General features: G+C 42.6%; 1 protein-coding gene across 1 annotated transcript in view; it reads left to right on the forward strand.

The window, feature by feature from the left end:
* Positions 1-5,384: 5,384 nt before the first annotated feature.
* Positions 5,385-17,045, forward strand: part of LOC144585039 (uncharacterized) — a 41,659-nt gene continuing 29,998 nt past the window's right edge. Inside the window, 1 exon segment of the mRNA XM_078382479.1 lies at positions 5,385-6,500. Within this exon segment, the coding sequence (XP_078238605.1) occupies positions 5,385-6,500 (1,116 nt within the window).

Genomic DNA, 17,045 nt, shown 5'->3' on the forward strand with positions numbered 1-17,045 from the left:
CCTTTGGAAAACTGCAAGGTCCCAGAACCAGGGAATGGGGAACGACTTTTGAGTATTCTCTACCTAGAAACCCCCGAAAAAAGGGTTGCCATCAGTCAGAATTGACTTGATGGCCCATGTTTAATAGTATTTTGGATAGTGGTTAATATTAATCAACTATATTTTCCCGTCACTGGCCCTTTGGGAAGTATCAATTCAGGCAAGGGGAGTCCAATGTTGTTTGCACAATACGGCAAATTTTTCAAATGTTGCCAGTCAAGCCTTCAGGAGACATATGCCTTTCAAAGGAGTCAAAGACAGAGCAAATTTTTGGTTTGACCTCCAGTTAGATTCTGCTCTCTGCTATATTCTCAAGACATCTCCTTTTTTCTCTATCAGGTAACACACGATGGCCAGAATTATACTTCTTCTGGCCCCGAAAACAGTCAAGGGTGAAGCTGGGAAGAAAAGCTTGGAAAAACCCATGAGCTAAAGGAGAAATGGCTTAAACGCCTGAAGTGTGGAGAAAGATTCAGACCAGTGCCACTAGTTCAGTTTAAAGAACTCACCCTGGGGAGAAATGATACAAAAACAGTCCCGATTTGTCACAGATTTTACCTTCATCCAAACAGCTGCGGTTGGACTCATATTTTTCACCCCGTCCTTCAACACCGACTACAACACCGTCGTCACGAAGAGCTCCTTCTACCAACATGGCCCAGAAGGACCATATCCTTTCATCTACTCTTCCTCCCAAACAATCCTGTACCAAGCAGCTGCCTAGTGAGAATTCTCTCCTGGACTGTGATGTTATAGAACTTGTGAAACATTACTCTACATTAACTGCAAGAACGGTTTCCCAGATTTTTTCTCAGCTTACTTTTCTTACAGATTTCTTAAAGGGCCCACGCCCTAGTTTTCCACAGTCTCCATCTTGCCTCCATAGAACATCGGACAAACCTAACTCTGACGTTTGCAAGGCAATTCCTCCTTGCCTCCTTCCTGATGGATGTCTTCCTCAAGCTCCTCCTAAATCCACAATGCACTTGGTCTATGTTCCTTATGCTGCTGTTATTACAGTCTGTCCCCCTAGCGGTTTCACAAGCTGTCCACGCTGGTCTAGAACCTTCCTGGCGAAGAGACATCTCGCCTTCCTTTTAAAAGTGAATACCCGGAACATCGATCTCTCCAGGATTGAGACTTTGTCAACATCCTATCACTCAACTAGACTACTGCTGACCTTTCATTCGAATTATGTTCCTGGGATGCTATTCTCGTCTGTGAACCTATTACGACATTGGGGTGTTACCCCTCACCGCTTCTTCAAGAATACCATCACTGCCAAGCTTATTTCAACGAAAGCTTCTCTGCAATCTCCTTCCATTGGCGCCTCTCCCTCGCCCAAGAGGACAAACTCGTCTCGAACTCTCAGATCTATTCACCCTCCCTCGGATTCCTTGCTGCTTGCCTTTACTTCGCCGATCCCTCCATCTCCAACGAGTGATGAAGCACCCCATGCCTCTAGGCTGATGGACCACCTGACATCTCCCTTGATCCCCTCTTCCTCCATCCTGCAACACTCCTCTATTTCTCAGGAGAAGCCTCAAGACCTCATCTCAGATCTCCAGCCGGACACTGTGTCTGCCTCAATCCAACTGGAAGCTTGTGACTGCCTTCCTGCATGCTCCAATCCTCCTGCTGCTTCTCCTCCCCATATTCCCCTATCTCCCGCATGTATTGTCAACCGGGGTGCCTCAACCAGCTCTTTCGCATTGGTCGACGCTATGTCCCAGAAACCCCCTCCACTTAATTTTGATTTTACCAACCTTATTCCTGCACTAGATGCTCCAGCCTCACCCTCTGACCCTGCCCGTCCTCTAGTCCCTGACCCCATTCTGCCTTCTGTGAATTCCTCCCCTCTTCTAGACTCTAACACTGCCTCCTGCTGACTGACTGTTCCCCCCCTGGCCCCCCCATCTCCCCAACCCTCCCTCCAACTGATCTCTTGGAATATAGGTGGCTGGAGAAAAAAAGCCTCGGATAAAGATCTGCTTAAGTTTCTCTCTAGCTTTGATATTATTCTCCTACAGGAGACCTGGTTATTAGCCCCTCCATCTATCCCGCGTTTTTCTACTTACCATCTCCCGGCTGTTAAATCTAAATCAAGTGGGCGCCCCTCCCCAGGTCTTTGTTGCTTTTTTAAACCCTCCTCCCTATTTAACCTCATTTCCATCCCTTCCCCCTCATCCTATATTCAAATTTTCCTCCTTCAGTACGGCGAATTTAAAATTCTACTTCTTAACCTTTATTTCCCGCCTCCATCCTCTTCTCTGAATAGCACCTGGATGGAGGTAGAGAATCTTTTCAATCTTAATCTGGAAGCTAATCCATCTGCCCATATTTTGATCTTGGGGGACTTTAATACCCGGTTAGGACCCAATAATTCTGCTCTAACCAAACAAATAAATTTGGAGTTTGATGAGTCGTTTCCCCCCTGGCTCAATTGCCCAAGGACTTCCAGAGACAAGATTATCACTCCTCATGCTACCTTTTTAATCAATCTCTGCCTCAACCTTCATATTGCCATCCTCAATGGCACATGGGGTAAGGACATTCCTGGGGAATATACCCATCTTTCTATTAGGGGACCAAGCGTAATTGATTACGCCATTGCTTCTCCAGCCCTCCTCCCTTTTCTCTCTGATTTCTCTGTTGGAGCCCGTGCCGACAGTGATCACTTGCCTCTTCTTTTGTCCCTAACCTTTCCCTCTTCGCTTCCCTCCCCTCTAACCCCCCCTTCACAACTTTCCTCCCGTCTTCAATGGTCTCCTAAAACAGAAACTGACTTCTTTTCTTGGACTCTACTACCAGAGATTTCCAATCTTAACCGTACCATTGCTACAACTGACTCTATCTCTACAGCTATTACCTCCTACAACACTCTTCTTGACTCCTTAGTTATCTCTCTTAGCAGTCCAACTAACCTCCCTTCTCATAACCGAGCTACCTCTTGGTTTGATTCTCACTGTTGGCAGGCTAAGAAGCAAGTTAGGTCCCTCTTTCACTCCTTCCGCCTTAACCCTACCCCAGCCTCTTTACATCTCTACCTTATTGCCAGAAGATCCTGCTTATTATTCCTAGACTCAAAAAAACATCTTTCCGCCCAACGCAAGTGGTCTGACCTGCTTCAAGCAATTCTATCACATAATTACAAGTCCTTCTGGTCTCTGGTTTCTTCCTCCACTACTTCCTTTTCTCCCGATCCTTCCTCCTCTATCTCTTTGGAGGTATGGATAGCCCACTTCTCTACAATTTTTTTCTCCCCGAATTCTAACCCCTCTCCCGATTCCTCACTGCAGGCCCTCTCTGATTGGCCTCCCGTTACCTCTGATGAAATATTGGATTTAATCAGCTCATTGAAATCTGGTAAGGCTCCAGGCCCAGATCAAATCCTCACTGAGATTCTGACCAGTAACCCTCACTGGTGGTCTCACTACTTGGCCAATCTCTTCACTTTAGTTAACCACTCTGGTATCTTTCCCAACTCCTGGTTAATTTCCACCCTGATCCCAATATTTAAAAAAGGTGATCCCTCCCTACCCAGTAACTACCGTCCAATCAGTCTTTTATCCTATATTGGCAAACTCTATTCAAAACTTCTTCTTTCCAAACTTTCTGCTTGGGCCTCTTCCATCAATCTTCCGGGGAAAGAGCAAATAGGCTTTCGCTCTGGAGCCTCCACCCTTGATCACGCTCTTCTTTTGTCTCATCTAGCAGAAAAATACTCCATCCACCATAAATCTAGACTGTTCGCCGCTTTTGTAGATCTTCAAGGTGCCTTTGACTCCGTTAACAGATCTCTTTTATGGGACAAACTATCCCAATGGGGCATTGACCCTCGACTACTCTTTCTGCTTAGGCGCCTTCATTCTTCAAACTCATGCCAGATCCGTCTTCCAAACTCCAATATTCTATCTGATAGGTTTCAAGTCAACAGGGGTGTCCGTCAAGGGTGCATATTAGCCCCCTTAATGTTTAACTTGTTCTTAGCAGATCTTCCCCCTTTCTTATCTAAAGCTGCCAACTCTTCCCCTTCTCTTAATGGTGCCCCTCTTTCAGTCCTCCTTTACGCAGATGATGCAGTCCTGCTCTCCCTTTCCAAAGCCGGCCTGCGTCTCCTTTTAGCCAAATTTCAAGATTACTGTTCCGTTAATGATCTTTGTATAAATTCCTCCAAAACAAAAATAGTTGTTTTTTCTAAATCTAGTCCTTTGTCTTTTTGGTCAGTCGGTACACACTCCTACCAGCAAGTGCCAACATTTAAATACCTTGGGCTCACTTTTCACCACAAACTAAACTGGACTCCACATAAAAAACTGGTTATTTCCACATCAACTACCCAACTCAATGCAATTTCAAAATTTCATTATCTTTCGGGCAACCAATTTATCCCAGCAGCCATGCATATTTTTCAGTGTAAGCTCCTATCCCACCTTTTTTATGGGGTGCCCATCTGGATAGAGGCCGTAAACCATGACATTGATTCCATTGCTGCTGCTTTTTTCAGAAAGATCTTAGGTGTTCCCAATATGATCCGCCTCTCCACCATGGTACTCGAATTGGGAACCCACCTTCCGTCTACCCTTGCCTGGGTTACCACCTTCAAATACTGGCTCCGCATCCATCTCCACTCTAACTCTCTCCTTTTTGATCTTCTTAGTGATTCTTACACATCGAAATGGTTCCAACTGATCGATTCTAAACTTCTCTCTTTAGGACTGAATCTAGAATCCCTTTTCGATCTTGGATTACAACAGGCCCATTCCTTGATCAAACACAAACTTTGGCAGCTCGAGTATGAGACACTTTCAGCCGATTTGAACCCCACCTGTTCTCCCCTTTTTTTCAGTCTTCCTCCTTCCCTAGGACGTCCTTCCAACTACTTCTCTTTACTGACTAATCCTGACCAGAGAAGAGCATTTATGCAAGCTCGTCTGAATATCTTCCCATCGGCGGTCCATGTAGGCCGTTTCTCCAAGATTCCCCGTGCAAATAGGCTCTGTTTCTTCTGTCATACTTTACCAGATTCCCTGGATCATATTTTATTTCACTGCCCGGCTCATTCTTCTTTGAGAAAGCTCTGTCTTGAACCGTGGCTTTCTCTTTTTCCCAACTCCCTAGTTTTTTTCCTGAGCGATTCTTGTCCTTTGATTACATCTGCCGTTGCTGGCTATCTATTGGAAATTTCTGTTTTAACCCATAATCTATGATATTCCCCGTTGCTTTGAGAGTATTTTTCACCTTACTTTTCCCTTTGATTATTGTTTGTTTGTACCTATGTTTTCCTGTCGTCTGTTCATATGCCAATAAAGGTATCGAAATCGAAATCGAATCGATACAAAAACATGAAATGTGAAAAGAGTTTCAGCGGGAGAAGAAATCTGCGTTCACATCAAAGGACCCATACTGGGGAGAAACCACATAAATGCATGGAATGTGGAAAGAGCTTTAGTTGCAGTGGTAACCTTACATCACATCAAAGGACCCACACTGGGGAGAAACCACATAAGTGCATGGAATGTGGAAAGAGCTTTAGTCACAGTAGTGACCTTAAGGTACATCAAAGGACCCACACTGGGGAGAAACCACATAAATGCAAGGAATGTGGAAAGAGCTTTAGTCACAGTGGTGACCTTAAGGTACATCAAAGGACCCACACTGGGGAGAAACCACATAAATACATGGAATGTGGAAAGAGCTTTAGTCACAGTGGTAATCTTAGGTTACATCAAAGGACCCACACTGGGGAGAAACCACATAAATGCATCGAATGTGGAAAGAGCTTTAGTCGCAGTGGTGACCTTACGTCACATCAAAGGACCCACACTGGGGAGAAACCACATAAATGCATGGAATGTGGAAAGAGCTTTAGTCGCAGTGGTAATCTTAGGTTACATCAAAGGACCCACACTGGAGAGAAACCATATTAATGCATGGAATGTGGAAAGAGCTTTAGTCTCAGTGGTTACCTTACGTCACATCAAAGGACCCACACTGGGGAGAAACCACATATATGCATGGAATGTGGAAAGAGGTTTAGTCGCAGTGATGCCCTTACGTCACATCAAAGGTCTCACACTGGGGAGAAACCACATAAATGCATGGAATGTGGAAAGAGCTTTAGTGACAGGGGTCAGCTTAGGATACATCAAAGGACCCACACTGGGGAGAAACCACATAAATGCATGGAATGTGGAAAGAGCTTTTCTCAGAGTGGTCAGCATAGGGTACAACAAAGGACCCACAATGGGGAGAAAACATATAAATGCATGGAATGTGGAAAGAGCTTTAGTCGCAGTGGTGACCTTACGCCGCATCTAAGGACCCACACTGGGGAGAAACCACATAAATGCATGGAATGTGGAAAGAGCTTTAGTCAGAGTGGTAACCTTAGGGTACATCAAAGGACCCACACTGGGGAGAAACCACATAAATGCATGGAATGTGGAAAGAGCTTTAGTCTCAGTGGTCACCTTAGGGTACATCAAAGGTCTCACACTAGGGAGAAACCACATAAATGAATGGAATGAGCTTTAGTCGCGGTGATGCCCTTAGGTTACATCAAGGAACCTGCACTGGGGAGAAACCACATGAATGCATGGAATGTGGAAAGAGCTTTGTCATGTTTTACCATTTGTTTTAAAAAACGCCGGTGCTTCATTTCAGAGGATAGACAAGCTTTTGCATGGTCTTACATTTGCTAGTGTTTATCTTGATGATATTGCAGTTTTCAGTTCTGATTTTGAATCTCACATGTCACACATTGAAAGTGTGTTGTCTAGAATCCAGCAAGCAGGATTGACAGTCAAAGCGACTAAATGTCAGTGGATGCAGGGAAAAGTCATGTACTTGGGTCATTTAATTGGACAAGGAGAAATCCAGCCTTTGCAAGCCATAAATGATTGGCCTATTCCTACAACTAAAAAACAAGTTCAATCCTTTTTGGGCCTATTTGGCTATTAAAGAAAATTCATTCCTGATTTCAGTTATTTGGCAACGCCTTTGACAGAGCTAACTAAGAAAAGACAGCCTGTCAAGGAAAAATGGACACCTGAGTGTCAAGGTGCTTTTGAAGCCTTAAAGGCAAAGTTTAGTGCTGCACCTATACTAAAATCACCTGACTTTGACATACCATTCATTCTACAAACAGATGCTTTAGATTTGAGTCTTGGAGCTGTACTGTTACAGAAAGGGGAAGATGGGATTCCTAATCCAATCTCATATTTCTCCAGAAAACTCTTAGAAAGAGAAAGAAATTACTCAGTTCCAGAAAAAGAGGCCTTATCTATTATCTGGTCTCTTAATCTTCTTAGGCCTTATCTGTGGGGATGTAAATTCACTCTGCAGACAGATCATAGAGCTTTGGTTTGGTTGCAGAAGATGAAATCTCACAATCAGAAATTGCTGAGATGGCATTTGGCATTACAAGATTTTGATTTTGAAGTTCAGCACATTCTTGGAAAGTTGAATGTTGTGGCAGATGGTCTTTCCAGAATGTATTGTGAAGATCAAGATGTGACAGACCGTTGAAACACTGTTAATGTTTCACTGTTTCACTACTGATATGTTCCTGAGCACATGTAGAGTGCGTACTGTATTGAGTATTACTAACATGACTGTTTTTCTATTTTTCAGATAGTAGAAGTGCTTAACCTAAAGAATGTATTTACATGTTGCTGTTAGAATGTTTTTCTACCTCAATGCTTTGCTAGATTAAATGCTATTTTGAATGTGTTAAAGTTCATCATTAGTATTTGCACTATGTAACCAGCTAATTACTGCTTATTATTGTAATTAGTAGCCAAAAATGGAAACTAGATTTCCTGTTTCAGATTTTTGGAACTCCCAGAGGTGGCATGTCATGGTTTAGGTTATTAAGACTAAAATGTGATTTACTAATGGGATTTGAAGTCATGGAATTTTGTAGAAGGAATCCATATTGGTCTGTGTTAGCATAACTGGATGCTTCGCGAAGCTGTTTCTCCTAGAGCTAACTGGAATTTTCCATGAAGCTGCCTTGGCCAGAGACAATAAGGAGCCAAGACACATCATCAGGACAAAGGACAACAACACCTGCACATCCCGTGGGAAATGAAGGTGGAGTGTGAAGAGACAGCCCTTTATGCTGATTGGTTAACATCACAGAACAGTGGAGAAGAAGGGTGGTCCCAGCATGAAAGAAAAATGGCGAATGGAGACGGAGAGAGCTTGGATTTTTGGAATGATTTTAGTATTGATTTTAGGATGGAGTTTTGAGTTCCAAATGCTAGTTTTTGCTGTTATGCTAGGATGTAGTTCAGAGAAAGCATACAGAAAAGGGGACTATGCCTAGCTTACTTTCTAAGCTAGTTTTAGAGTTTTTTATTTTATTTTTGTAGCTGGAATTTGCTAAGATTCTAACTGCTGTTATTCATGGAAATCTACTGGAATGCTATGCTTTTGCAACAAACTGAATATCTCTAAATTCTTTATTTTTCTAATAAAACAATAATTCTTAAAATCCTAAATTTGGTCTCTTGAACAGCAAATCTGAAATACTAAGTGACAGGCCACAGAGATGCTACTTGAGTCCATTACCACCGTGAGTTTTGTTTGTCTTGACAGACTTTAAAACTCATGATTTCTAGCTTTGGTTGTTCTCAATTAATTGCTCATTAGAACAGACTTGGGAAAAGGGTAAGTGGTACTGCCTGGCTGGGTTGCCTGGACTCTGCTCAAATGTTTTAGGAGTACACTTACACCTGGAACCTCTCTGTTCAAGCATCAGGTGTTCTTTTAGAAGCCCCTGGGTGCTCGCAAACTTTATTCAGAGTGGTAAGCTTAGGTTACATCTGTCATGATGTACAGTAGGTTATTGAAGCTAGAATGTAATTTCTAAATGGGATTTGCAGTCATGGAATGATGTAGAAGGAATCCATTTTCGGTCTGTGTCATTTTTACTAGAAGCATCGAGATGCTGTTTTTCTTCACAGCCAGCTAGCAATGTTATCTTGCAGTTAGCTTGGCCAAGGCCAAAGAAAGAGCCAAAACGTAGGGAAAATGGAAACAGCACCTGCAGTCCCATGCGAAAGGAAGGCGGAGAGAGAGACGAGCAGTCCTTTGTCCTGATTGGTGAGCAGAGTGAAGAGAGAAGAAGGGGGGTTTCTTATGGGAGTTTCCAGTATTTTGCTAGGATGTAGTTCTTAGTAGGAGAATGGAAAGGAGGGCTCTGCCTTACCTATTCCTTATCTAGTGAGTATTTTTCTTAGATAGTGATTTTATTATTTTATTTTTGTAGCTGGAGTTTGCTAAGTTTCTAATTGCCTTAGTTATGGAAATGATTTTGAATGCTATGCTTTGCAATAAACTGAATTCAACTAAATATTTTTCTAATAAAACAATTATACTTAAGAACTTTTGTTTGGTGTCTTGAACAGACAACCTGTTACCATACTTAATTTGATTTTCTAACAGGCCACAAACTATGGTGCTTTGAGTCCAGTATTTTCTTGAGTTCTCGGAGTTCTGAATGACTCTAAGACTCATGATTATATTTTGGTTTCTCAATGATTTTAAATTGGGAATATGTAATGAATTTGATTATGAAAATAGAATAGAGTTGTATTTCATAGGATTTATTTCAGAGCTGCAACGAAAAAGCTAGAAATCTGCTTGTGTCCAGGTGCTAATTAGAGAAAAAGTTGCCAAGATTCCCATAGGAGAGAGCATCCTGAATATTGACAGCAGGACTGGCAGTTCTTCTCCAGCTAAAGAAAAAAAAAAGTCAAGATGACCGTTATGTTATCAAAACTCCAACTAACAAGGACACAAAGGCTTAATTTAAGAAAGATGGGCGAAGAAGGACTGAGAAGGAGAGGACGGAGAAGAGAGATGGGGGAGAGTTTGCTTTCACGACAGCCAGAGACGACACACGGAGAGAGACGCGTCTGGCAGAACTTTAAACAGAAGACTGTGTAAGAATGTTTATTTAAGATATAGCTAGACTGTTTATTATTTTCACTTTATAGAGGAAATGACTGGTGGCTAAGGCTGGGGGTTATTTTGGAAATAATTTGGAAATACTGAATGACGTTAAAATGAGCTTGTTGAAATGATACCTTTTGTAATAAAATATAAAAAGACAAATTGTCTGTAAGCTGTCTCCTTGTTTAGACCAAGCTACTGTAGTAAATTGGATATTTTAGAACTAGGATTGTTTTGATCTGGCCACATTACGCTACCAAATGAGGGTCCTAAAGTAATAAAAGAGGAAGAGCAGACCTTCCAGATTGTTTAATTAAAATCGAGACAGACTTGGGTGAAGGAGTGAGAAGTCGCCTAGAGCAAAATTACAGGACCCGATTTTGCAGGCAATAGGGACTGATCATTCTGAATCCCTCTCTGTCTCATGTAAAGGCAGTTCTAAGGAACGCTTTTACCACATGGTGGCATCTTGGGATCTGAGTCTCACGTGCCGTGTTTACAGTATAGTAGCAGATGGGATTTGATTTACAAGCCATCATGGCTGTGTTTGGATACAAATCCATGTGCTGTGTTTATGCCATGCTGACAGCTTAAATATTTGCAGCTTGGGTTGCGCTTTGCTCAAGGGCTGAATTAGCGCTGGTAATTGTTTTATGAAGGCAGATGTGTGAGCAAGCAGATACACACTGCTAAATAAAGGACAAGAGAAACTTCTCTGGCGTGAGCTTCAGAGCAAAGCAGGGAAGGTTGTAAATTATTGTGACTGGAGAAGACTCCTATGCAGAAAGCTCAGGCTAAAGTGATGCAAGGAGAGATTCTGCCAGTGGCTTAAGAGTTCTAAGGAACAAGCATTGTGCTGTTTAAAAAGTGCCAGCTCGTTTCACTCAGGTGACAGAGTGGCAAAATTATTTTGAGTGTAGCAGGAGTCTATAAGGAGCAGCCAGGATAATAAAAGTAATTTAAAAGTGATTAAATAAAGTTTAAAAAGGAAAATTTCCTACCCCAAGCCAGAGCCAAAAGGATTTCCTGAAGGGAAAGTAGGATTAGTCAAAGCTGACAGTTTAATTGTTTTATTGCTCCTCCCGTGCTTTGGTGGATAAGGAGATGTTGGAAGCAGTGGAACACTGGGAAGTAGATAACCCAGAGGATGAAGAAGATGCCCAAAGAATAATAGAAGCAAATCCAGAAGTTGTTAAACCTAAAGTGAAGCCAAGAAAGGCACAGCAGTACACTGGGGCGGAACAAGTTCCAACTCAGTAGGACCTGCTAACAGGAGAAATAACCATGCAGAGGGGAACAGCTGGAGCAGAGGCCAGCAGCAGTCCAGTAGATGCAAAGGATATAAGTCTCAGGTTGCAAGAATAGCTTACCCTGATGATGGCAGACTTCCTGAGTTGCCAGAAACAATGGGTGAATGCACACACAGCTAGTGAACTTCAAGCAAGAAGATACCACGAAATGAAACTACAGATTTTAAAGACGGAAATTGCTGAGAAACAACAAGCCAGAGACTCAATATCTAACATTGACAGGAGAAACCTACCATATTACCAAGAGGGCGATGACATTTTTTCATTTTTATCACTTTTTGAATTTTTGTGTGCTGATCTGAATGTGCCAACACAATTATATTTAAAACTTCTACGATCTCAAGTTTCCTTGGAGTTAGCCACCATTTTAGCAAGAAGTTCCAGCCAAAATTTAACTTGGGAACAGTTTAAAATTTTGGTTTACCAAAGAGAAGGTTTTACACCAGAACTGCTAAGGCAACAGTTTAGAAAATTGAGGAAGACCCCTCAAATGAGTTATTCTGCCCTTGCTGATCAAATAGAGGTGTTAGGCGACCGTTGGTTAGAGGCTGCCAAGGTCAATACATTCAAGGACTTAAGAATGCTACTGTATATAGAACATTTTCTAAATTTAGTACCACCAGAGTTAAAGAGTAGCTTATTGGAGAAAAATTGCACAGACCTCCAAACGTTGGCGCTCAAAACCGATGAATTAATTTCCTTCAAGAAGAGTGAACCTATTACCAGAGTTAGGCCTATTCCAGAAGTGCCTAGGAGGCAGAGCCTATATGAAGCTAAGAAAACAGTGGTTCCTGAACCAAGACAGTCTTTTGCTGGAGAGCAAAGAAGCATGGACACTAGCCAGATTAGTTTACCCTTGGCTTGTTTCCATTGTGGAGGAGCCCATTTAAAGAAAGATTGTCCAAGACTGTCCATATCAGATAACCAAGACGGGAAGCAAGTTGGTAAACCACCCTTACCTGCCCCACGAAAATTCCGACAGACACCCTTACCCACACCAAGAAAATTCAAGAAGGCACCCATACCCACTCCACGGAAATTCAAGCCAACGACCCCTAAAGTGATTTATCTCAGTGCAACATCTCTAGAAATACCAGAAGAACAACCAGCAGAACCACATGTAATTAATCAACTATGTAATGTGCCACCCCAGAGACAAGGAGTCGATCCAAATTTTTCTGAAACCAGTGAAATGCAAGCAACGGAGCCAAGGTTTGTGCCAAGGATAATGGGATTACGAGTAGCTCAAGTCTCTACAACAGTAAACCAACAGACATCCTCAGGGGAGAAATTTTCAGTTATAGAGCCCAGTAGCATCCTACCGGAAGAACAGTTATATTGGTCACTGAAAAGTTTTTCGGAACCGGTAACCCTACATTTTTCTACAGGAGATTTGACCATAATCGCCTCTAGGGATACCGCCTGTCGCGACTGCCACCTCCTCCTACGTCACCACAAGAGATGACAGGTCACGATCCTTCACACACACACACACAACTTCGCTGCCACCAACCACACATAAACCTGACACTTCAGACTTAGTATGGATTTCAAAATAAAAATGATGATTTATTGAATACAAAAATAAAATGGAAATCACTGAGTAAAAGAATCACTTGTCACACTATATTTCTCAGACCTTAACCCTGCACAGTTCTTGGTTACTTAACACTCTATTACTCAATTACCTAACCTATATCTAACCCTGTCTACAGATCTTCTTTCAAGCCCTCTCTCAACCCTCTCTCTCTCTCTCTAACTCTCCAACTCTCCCAACTAACTTTCCCCTCTTTGCACTCCCCCCTTATATACAAAAACTCCACCCCTTTAAGACCCACCTCCTGCCCTGCCATAGGCTAGGAAACTCCAGCCTTAGCCAAGACAGGCAGGTGACGTCATGGCACACATCACATACCTTCCCCCTTTAATAAGTTGTTTTGTGGGGGAAAGCTAAGGTGCTTTTTCCCCAAAACAACTGCAACCAACATCAAGCATTACATTTATTAACACAGTTTAATATAACTACAGTATTCAAATATACTTACACTTCCGCCATACAGGTATATAAAAACATGCAATGCATAACATTTATCATAACACAACACATAACTGTCCAAACATTTTACATTGCCATATACCATGCACAGAGTCCATAAGTTCTTCAGATGTCGTCTTCCGGTCTTCTGGATAAGGCGTCAGCCACACAGTTTATAGTCCCTCTGACCACCTTAACCTCGAAATCATAGTCCTGCAAAAGAAGCGCCCACCTCATCGGTTTACTGTTCTGTGATTTCATAGTCCGCAACCACGACAGAGGTGAGTGATCAGTGCACAAGGTAAAATGTCGACCCCAGACATAAGCCTTCAACTTCCGGATCGCGAAGATGATCGCCAAACATTCTTTCTCGATGGTAGAAAGATTCTTCTCCCTGGGAAGCAACTTCTTGCTCAGGTACGCCACCGGATGTTGGTCTCCGCTGTCATCCTGTTGGCACAGTACCGCTCCCACACCGGCATTAGACGCATCCGTGTAGATGATGAACTCTCTGTTGAAGTCAGGAGCATGCAGCACTGGATGGTTGGTTAGAGCATCTTTCAGCTGTCCAAACGCCATCTCGCACTTTTCCGACCAGGAAACGCTGTTGCTGCTCTGCTTCTTTGTCAGGTCTGATAAAGGTGCCGCAATCTCACTGAAACCGGGTATAAACTTTCTGTAATACCCTGCCAGACCTAAAAAGGACCTCACTTTCTTTTTAGTGGTAGGTCTGGGCCAATTCAGGATTGCTTCTACCTTGGCCTCTAAAGGTTTGATTAGGCCTCCTCCCACTATGTGACCTAGGTACTTCATCTCTGAGTTACCTAGCTGACACTTACTAGCTTTAACAGGGTATACCAACAGATATGGCTAGGCTTGTTACTGTAATCTCTAATGGCTTCTGCCCCTTCACCGGGCCTCTTGCCAGATTTAGAGCTACTTTAATTTTCTGCCCTTGGCTCTACTTCCAAAATCCACCACAGCTTCACCTTCTCTCAGGTTCTGTAGTTCACTAGAGAAATCCCAAATCTTCGCTGCCCTTGGTCTGTCTGTCTCTTCCGAGTTCTCCCAACTCTGGACTCTCAGACCAAGTCACAACAGCCTCCTCCTTTGGGCCAATCTCCCTCACAAAATGGACCTTCTAGAGCTCATAGTTCCCTCACTCTGAAGTTTAGGTGCCTCTCTACTAGATCTGCTCCCCCCTGGAGACAAATCCTAGAGAGTTACCCACACCCCACTTCAGGTGCACCTAACTGAAATCCTTTTGCTCTGGTCACACTAGCCAAGGCTTTTCTGGGCAACTGGGCTACTGGACAACTCGTATCCCACACGCTGGCACCAGTTTTGTCGCGACTGCCACCTCTTCCTACGTCACCACAAGAGATGACAGGTCACGATCCTTCACACACACAACTTCGCTGCCACCAACCACACATAAACCTGACACTTCAGACTTAGTATGGATTTCAAAATAAAAATGATGATTTATTGAATACAAAAATAAAATGGAAATCACTGAGTAAAAGAATCACTTGTCACACTATATTTCTCAGACCTTAACCCTGCACAGTTCTTGGTTACTTAACACTCTATTACTCAATTACCTAACCTATATCTAACCCTGTCTACAGATCTTCTTTCAAGCCCTCTCTCAACCCTCTCTCTCTCTCTCTAACTCTCCAACTCTCCCAACTAACTTTCCCCTCTTTGCACTCCCCCCTTATATACAAAAACTCCACCCCTTTAAGACCCACCTCCTGCCCTGCCATAGGCTAGGAAACTCCAGCCTTAGCGAAGACAGGCAGGTGACGTCATGGCACACGTCACACCACCGCAGATATCTCATCAATCAACAAACCGTTTGTAGATTCGGAACTAATCTTAAATAACCTGAGATGTCCAGTAAAAACTTATGGATCCGTAGAAATAATCGAGAGATTCGTACCATTAGTCTACGTGCAAATTAGCTACAAAAATTGGAAAGGCGCAAAATATCTATTAATGCATGAAGGTAAACCCGATTTCTTGATAGGCAACGACCTGGGGTTTCTTAATCACCAACATACTGAAAAATCCACATCAATACAAGCTGTAACAAGGTCTCAAAGCAAAACAATGCAACATGTACCAACTGAAGAAGACTCGGAGGATGACTCAGAGGAACAATTAACACAGCTGCAGCAGCACCTTGAGAACGAACTAGATAGTACAACCAAAACAATAACAGAACCAGAGGATCTACCTGTAACAATGGGATCCGAAGTATTCAAACAGAAGCAGATGGTAGACCCTACGTTGGATTCTTTGAGGTCACAAGCCGACGATTATGCCAGACAACCGGTACAACAAAAAGTATCCTTTTTGTGGGGGGAAAATGGATTGTTATACCGGGAATATTCCCCAAAATCGAACGAACAGGCGGAACCAGTACAACAACTAGTCATTCCAAGAGAGTACAGGGGAAAAATTCTACAAATGGCTCACGATAATCCAAGTAGCGGACATCTGGGAATCCAAAAAACGTTAAGCCGGATTTCACAACATTTTTATTGGCCCGGAATTTCTAAAACCGTCAAGGACTGTGTTAGTACCTGTGATTACTGTCAAAGAACAGGGAAACAGACTGATTGTACAAAAGCTAATATGCAACTAACTGAAATTCCCGATCAAGTGTTCCAAATTCTTCAAATGGACGTACTAGGACCTTTTGTACCCACGAAGTCGAAGAAAAAATACATAATATCGTTCATCTGTCAAGCCAGCAGATGGATCGAGGCATACGCCATCAGCAATCTTTCGGCCCAAACTATTGCTAGAGTTGTAGTGGATTTATGCTCTAGAATAGGGATACCAACTCAAATTATTTGCGATCAAGCCGGTGCTTTTAAAAGCGAATTGATGAGCCGAATTTGTGAGATTAGCGGAATTAAATTTAACTTTAGCATTCCTTATCATCCAGAATCTCACGGAATGGTGGAAAGAGGACAACAAACCTTGTTGAGGATGATTAAAACCCTAGTCCAAGAATATGGGAACATTTGGGACGAACTATTACCTTTTGTTTTGTTTGCGTACAGAAGTGCACCTCATGTTTCTCTGGGAGGTTTTTCGCCGAGTGAGGTAGTGTTTGGGAAAAACCTACAAGGACCATTAGATCTACTGCGATCAGACTGGGAAGGTGTGGTCAGAAGTAGCACGGTTCCAGTTGCGGATTTCGTCCGGAAACTACAAGAAAAACTCCTAGCAGTGCAAGAATTAGCAAGAGACAATTTGCTGAAAGCCGAAACAAAACAAAAATACTATCATGACAAGAAGGCCCGTCACCGAGAGTTTGCAGTGGGTGATTTGGTATTGGTACTAAACCCGCTCAGACCTTCAAAATTGGAAGTAGTTTGGGAAGGTCCAGGGGAAATCATACAAAAAGTGGGAAATTTGAATTATCTTGTGAAAATGTTAAATTCATCCAAGAAACCAATTATGTATCATGTAAATTGTTTAAAAATGTATAGAGACAGATCAGCAATGGTGTATCAGTGTCAGGTGGCGTGTTTTAAACCAGATAATGAACCTACGGACATGGTAACTAAATGGGGTAAAAGTCAAAAGATTGTTCCTAATAATTCTAATTGTAACAATGTGGGGAGAAAAATCGAACATAATGTAACAGATCGTTGAAAAATGGTATGCTGTTATATGGT

The sequence above is a fragment of the Pogona vitticeps genome, chromosome W, assembly GCF_051106095.1.
Source record: "Pogona vitticeps strain Pit_001003342236 chromosome W, PviZW2.1, whole genome shotgun sequence".
Lineage (NCBI taxonomy): Eukaryota > Metazoa > Chordata > Lepidosauria > Squamata > Agamidae > Pogona > Pogona vitticeps.